General features: G+C 48.0%; 1 protein-coding gene across 2 annotated transcripts; it reads right to left on the minus strand.

Annotated features, from left to right (window-relative positions):
• Positions 1-586: 586 nt before the first annotated feature.
• ACTC1 (actin alpha cardiac muscle 1) lies at positions 587-6,064 on the minus strand. Of its 2 annotated transcripts, none has more exons than XM_064512408.1 (7): positions 5,983-6,064; positions 5,224-5,372; positions 3,816-4,140; positions 3,052-3,213; positions 2,745-2,936; positions 1,297-1,478; positions 587-919 (listed from the first exon to the last, which is right to left on the minus strand). In XM_064512408.1, the coding sequence occupies exons 2-7, from the start codon at positions 5,350-5,352 to the stop codon at positions 776-778; spliced, it is 1,134 nt and encodes a 377-aa protein (XP_064368478.1). In that variant the 5' UTR covers positions 5,353-5,372; positions 5,983-6,064; the 3' UTR covers positions 587-775. The 2 variants fall into 2 exon arrangements, with proteins under 2 accessions (XP_064368478.1, XP_064368479.1); XM_064512409.1 differs by lacking the exon at positions 5,983-6,064 and adding an exon at positions 5,671-5,806.
• Between the last annotated feature and the right edge of the window lie 439 nt (positions 6,065-6,503).

Below are 6,503 nucleotides of genomic sequence, written 5' to 3' on the forward strand. Positions count from 1 at the left end.
AAGTTTGGTTCCTGTGCGTTAGTGCAATAAAGGCTTCATTTCTTTGTCCCTGGCTTTGAAGAGATAAGGGAGGTGAGCAAACTGTCAGCTTGAATTAATGTTTTGTCATAAATATTTATAGCCCACAGAATACAATTATATGACTCTTCAGGATTAAGCTAATTAGTTATAAATAGCATTCTAAACATATTAGCATAATTCTTTTTCAGATGGCTGTGGCTTTCAATAAGTTGGTATTCAAATACTTGGGTTATAATTAATGCGACAGAAAAATCGTTTCTAAATTCAGTGAGTGAATGTGAGAGGTTTCCTTCCACTTGTCCCACTTACTGGACAGGAAACCTTCAGGCTACTTCTTTATAAGCCTTAATGTGATGCTTCTTTCATTTCAAGTTTCAGAACTAAAACCACGTACTCTTAATAACAGTAAACCATGACCTGATGCCTAAATCGCTTAGAAGGACATGCATGCAGTGAAGGCATTGATGGGTTTGATTGGAGTTTCCAAATCCCAATGTGTTTGCAGGCTAATGTTTGTAATGAAAGAATACAATTTAAAAAAAAAAAACAAAATCAGACAAAACCATTTGTAGGTTGCAAGTCCCAGATCTTGTTTATTTATAAAGCAATAAATATTAGAAGAAACACAAATAAATTGCACGGATGTGTAAACAAACTGTACAATGACTGAAGAGAGTTCAGGAAGGGTTGCCAGAAGACTCCAAGAAGCATATTGTCATCATCCTGAGTGGGAGGTAAATTGAAAGAAAGGTGCTTAGAAGCACTTGCGGTGGACAATGGATGGACCAGCTTCATCATACTCCTGTTTGCTGATCCACATTTGCTGGAAGGTGGACAGAGATGCTAAAATGGAGCCACCAATCCAAACAGAATACTTGCGCTCTGGTGGGGCAATGATCTGGGATAAAGGGAAGCAACCAAATCCTCATCAGTTAAACAATTCCATGTCTGAACAATTAATCCACATTACTGACATACCAAATAGCTAGGCATTTCCTTAAGCAACTAAAAACCTTTTCTACAATATCAGTATCAATAATCTTCAGCAGCTGGTATAATGTATGTAATATTTTCAAGGAAAGTCTACAGCCCAATTTTCCTCTTTTCTACTATTTACTTCTACTCAATATAATTATGCTGATTAAATGCAATTTCTCCTAATCTGTCCACCAGTTGCTGATGCCACTTCTGAGTTGTTCCTATATCCCAGTTTAATGATGTAGACATTTTCCCCATCCTTATCAATATGGTATAGCACACAGCCAAATTCCTTACCTTGATCTTCATAGTACTAGGAGCAAGTGCAGTGATTTCTTTCTGCATGCGATCTGCAATACCAGGGTACATTGTTGTACCACCTGAAAGGACGTTGTTAGCATACAGATCCTTACGAATATCAATATCGCACTTCATGATACTGTTGTAGGTAGTTTCATGAATACCAGCAGATTCCATACCTAGAGAAGAAAGAATATGGCAGATCAGTAAGTTATACAAGAGGTCTTAGTGAAAAAATTCTCAGTATTTTTCCTTGTTATCAATATGAACTTCTGTATTTCTGTAGAAGTACACTGTAAAACAGAAGATCCCTGTCCTAAAGGACTGAAGCTAAACAAAATATGAATTCATGATCCTGGTGAAGAGATAGCATGAAGATGGTTTTTGTTGTAAAATTACTTATTGATAATTAAATGTTACAGAAGAAGAATTTAAAAAGGATTACAGAACTAGCTTAGAAAACAAAAATTTGGTAGAAAAGTTAAGGATAATACAATGCACGTGCAAAGGACAGACGGTACCCAAAAAGTGTAGTAAGAGAAGATGAAGGCACACAAGATAAAGTTGTATTTATTACATGGGGATGTGAGGAAATTATACAGAGCAGAAAATGTGAGTGTCAGGTTATGTCAGAGTCTCACAAGCACCACTAGTTGAATCCACTAAAGGCAGCAATAAAGACAGTGAAAACAGCCAAAGCAGAACTAAAGAAGATGTTAGTAACTGCATGTTGGGCAGACTGAAGAAGAAATGAAGAACCTAGATTGTTTATAGTCATTAAGGCAAGCCATAATCATGATATGGAGAGGGATACTAGTATTGGGTGGTAAGAAAGAAGAAATTAAGCAAATGTTCATAGGTTGCATTCCAATCTATTAATTTTAACAGGTGCTTCCTGGAAGGGTTGACACTAGATCCACAGTAAGATGTCAGCTGATGAACAACTGCATTTAATGCTCAGGACTTACACTATAAGCATTTGTTATATCCGTCAGCTGTGTCCACTACAGCAGAAAGCAAAGTTACCACCTTGGTCATGGCAATGTTAAACTACAGTGCATGTAAGTACACACAAATATCTTTTTTCTTCCCCAGACACTTTACTTCTTAGTGGAGTCAGATACTGTTTTAAGCAAAAGCTCCGTGAATACAGCTCTGAAAACTGTTCTTACCACCAGCAACACAATGTTCTAACTGCACATTTTAATCACTAAAAATTGCAACCTAAAACCTGCTCTAAAACTTGCATCAAGATCCCAGGGCTCAGCTAATTGCCAACTGAGCTCACATTCAGCAGAGCTTACAGAGACCAGAGGCTGTAACTCGTTATTTATGTTTGATTGTATGCCAAATTTAGATAAGCAGGAAGGGGAGTGGGATACTTTCTAGATCTTCTGATTCATTCAGACCTCTTACTAAAAGACAAATTTTCTGAAAACACTTACCAATGAAGGATGGCTGGAATAAGGTTTCAGGACAGCGAAAGCGTTCATTACCAATCGTGATGACCTGGCCATCAGGCAATTCATAGCTCTTTTCCAGAGAGGAGGAAGAGGCAGCAGTGGCCATTTCATTCTCGAAGTCCAGTGCAACGTAGCACAATTTCTCTTTGATGTCACGAACAATCTCACGTTCAGCTGCAGATATACAGAAACCAAGTCAAGGTTTGGAGAAGCAAAACACTAGAGGAAGAAGACCCATGGATCAAGGGAGACATGAGTATTCACAAGAAGGCGAAGCTGAAGCACTGACCTGTTGTCACAAAGGAATAGCCACGCTCAGTGAGGATCTTCATGAGGTAGTCAGTCAGATCCCTGCCAGCCAGATCCAGACGCATGATAGCATGAGGCAGAGCATAACCTTCATAAATAGGTACGTTGTGGGTGACACCATCGCCAGAATCAAGAACAATACCTGGGAGAGAATTGTTAGAGAGTAGCTGAAATCACCTAACAAATGTTTAGAAATATGACAAGCAGTAATACAGACAATAAAACATGTAGGATTTTTCATGTGGTGTAAAGCAGTGCCATTCTATTTTAGCCAATTACTAAAAATAGATCTTGCCCATTCCTTCTGCCTTTGCCTGCTTGGATATTCCTGTTTGGTGTGACCATTCACATGAAACAGTTTTCCCCTTACGTATTTTAAGCTAGACACATCTGAATTGCCTTCTACTACCCAGTGTACGTGTGATGGTGATTGCCCTGATCTGAAAATGGGCATCTTTTGGGCTCAAGAGTTCAAGTCTTATACAAGCTTTACACCAGTGTAAGTATCTTCACAGTAATTACTCCAATTTACATCATGACAAGCAGGAAAATCAGTTCCACAGTGCCTCCCTTTTAAGGCAATGCAAACAAATCCACATTGTTCTTCCAATAGATTCTTGTGTGTTGGCTTTTCTGTTACTGTTATCACCAGTAACTATAATCAAAAAAGCTCCCATATACTTTTCTGTAAATTTGAATGAGTTACTTTTTTTTTTATTTGGACTGTTTGTCTGTTTATTTTACCTGTTGTACGACCAGAGGCATAAAGGGACAGGACAGCCTGGATTGCCACATACATAGCAGGTACATTGAAGGTCTCAAACATTATCTGGGTCATCTTTTCACGATTTGCTTTAGGGTTCAAGGGGGCTTCGGTGAGCAGGGTGGGGTGTTCCTCAGGAGCCACACGCAGTTCGTTGTAGAAGGTGTGGTGCCAAATCTTTTCCATGTCATCCCAGTTGGTGATGATGCCATGTTCAATGGGATATTTCAAAGTAAGGATACCTCTTTTGCTCTGAGCTTCATCGCCTACATAGGAGTCTTTTTGACCCATACCAACCATAACACCCTAAAAGAAGAAAATGCAGAAAACCATTATTTGAGGAAGACAGTATCACAGAGCCCAAACAATTACGCCACACTGTGCTATTCTGAAGAAAGATACAAATAGTCATGCAAGGAAAAGGTCATTTAGGAAAAGAAATCTGCATTATCTAAATGGTAATTTTACATTTTACATTTTTTAATAAAATAATTTTCCCTTTAATCAGATTAAAGGATCAATTTTTGCCTCTTTTCTAAGTATGACACTGATTTTCAATTAGCTTCTTCCTTCTGGTCCAAAAGTTTGACTGAAAGTAAACTGCACAATACAATGAGCGGGGAAAGATACAGAGAGAGATGGGAAGAGAGAGAGTTTACAAACAAAAAGTTATGGAGGGAAATAAATCTTCTAGTGAACAAGAGAATACTGCCAAAATTAGTCTATTGCTATAGAGTCTCAGCAGTAACGTATTCATAAAAACAAAATGTCAAAGGCAAACTGTTCTAGTTAAAAAAAGTGTATTGCAAACCTTTTAGCATGAGAATTGTAGGAGAAAGAGTACTCTGTATGCCCATTTAATTGTGACAAAATGGAAGGGCAACAAAATGGGAACGAGCAAAGGGAGGCTTGAAGGGTGGTAAGAAGGTAAGATTAGAGACAGACAGAGACACAGAATAGGTGAGAGGAAATTCAAGGAAAGGGTCTGCTATGTGAAGGTTAGATAGGATGGGCAGGGAGGAGAAGGGCCCCCAAACGGTTGTGTGGGGTGTAAATTCGGTCAATGGAGATCTGTATGGGCGAACACCAGCAGCAGCAGGTCTGGCCTACCAGGAAGCAGCTTTGGAGGAAGCTGGGCTCGGCCCGGGTTCCCCCACCAGGAGAGCGAACAGGGAGAGAGCGAAGAGGAATTGGCAGTAGCTGGGGGAAAGGGAGAAGCTCGCAGAAGTGAAGCAAAGGGCACCCAAACAGCGGAGCTGGGGGACAGGAGGAGGCGCGGGGGAAGGAGCGGGCGTCGGAGGCAGGACACCCGAGCCCGGGGAGCAGCGAGCCCGGGCGGCTCCGCCCGGACGGGGCAGCCTCGGCCCTGTCCCGGGTGAACAAGTCTACCTGGTGCCTCGGGCGACCGACGATGGACGGGAACACGGCCCGGGGAGCATCGTCGCCGGCGAAGCCCGCCTTGACGAGCCCAGAGCCGTTGTCGCACACCAGCGCGGTGGTCTCCTCGTCGTCGCACATCTTGGGGCGGAGGCGCGGACCTGCAACACAGCGCGGCGCCACGTCCAGACCCCGCAGGTAGCGCCGCCGCCCCCTCCGCTCCCGCGGGGCCCGGCCCGGCCCTGCCCTGCCCGCGGCCCCCTCCGCTCCCGCGGGGCCCGGCTCTACCCTGCCCGCGGGGCGCTGCGCGGCGCGGCGCGCACGGCGGGCAATCGGAGCCGCCCGCCGAGGCTGCTGCGCGGCCCGAGCGCCGCGGGCAGGGTAGAGCCGGGGACTCGCCTGCCGCTTCCTCCTGGGCTCCTCGCAAGGCGCCCCGGCTGCCCGGACCCTCATTAGTACCATGTTCATTAGCGGCACCCTCGGGCCGCGCGTTTTAACGCAAGAGGAAAGCGTCTGCAACCCGCGGGAACGGCTCTGCCCCGGCGCTCCGCCCGCCCGCCCGCCGCCGCCAGGCAAGGGCGCAGCGCCCGCGGCCCCGTCCGCCCCACGGGGACGGCGCTGGACGGCGCGAACCGCCGCGGCGGCCGGGCGAGCGGACAGCGCCGCGCCGCGCCGCGCCGCGCCGCGCCGCCCCGCCGGCGCTGCCTGCCGCGGGGCGCTGCCGCGCTGCTGCGCGGCGCGGGCAGCCGAGGGCGCCGCCGCGCTACTCACCGGAGCGGCGTGGCGGGCGCGGCGCGGCGCGGGGCGGCTGGGCGCCGGCTCGCGGGAGGCGCCGCTTTATACCCCGCGCGGCGGCGGCAGCGGCGGCGGCGGCTCCCGCGGGACGGGGCCGCCGCCGTCTCCTTATTTGGCCGCCCGCGCGCCATCGCGGCGCCGCGCGGCCATGAATGGCGCCGGGCGCGGGGCGCGGCGCGGCCGCCCGCCCATGTAAGGCAGGCGCGGGGCCGCGCGCCCCCGGCCCGCCGCATGCCCAAATAGGGAGCGCGCGGCCCCCGGGGGGACCCGCGGGCGCCCCGAGGGGCGGGCGCGCAGCGCAGCGGGCGGCGTCCCGGGGGCGCGCACGAAGGGGCGCGCGGAGCTGCAACGTGCTCGGGGCTGGGGGAGGTTGTGTGGGGCTGAGGCGTGTTTCCCCCCGGATTTTCCCCTGTCACCGCAGAAAAAGCCATGCTCTCGTTTAATCGACGGCGCACGAGGTTACGTCGGTGGCAACGGCTCGGGCTTTTCTCTGCGGG

The sequence above is a fragment of the Dromaius novaehollandiae genome, chromosome 5, assembly GCF_036370855.1.
Source record: "Dromaius novaehollandiae isolate bDroNov1 chromosome 5, bDroNov1.hap1, whole genome shotgun sequence".
Classification (NCBI taxonomy): Eukaryota; Metazoa; Chordata; class Aves; order Casuariiformes; family Dromaiidae; genus Dromaius; species Dromaius novaehollandiae.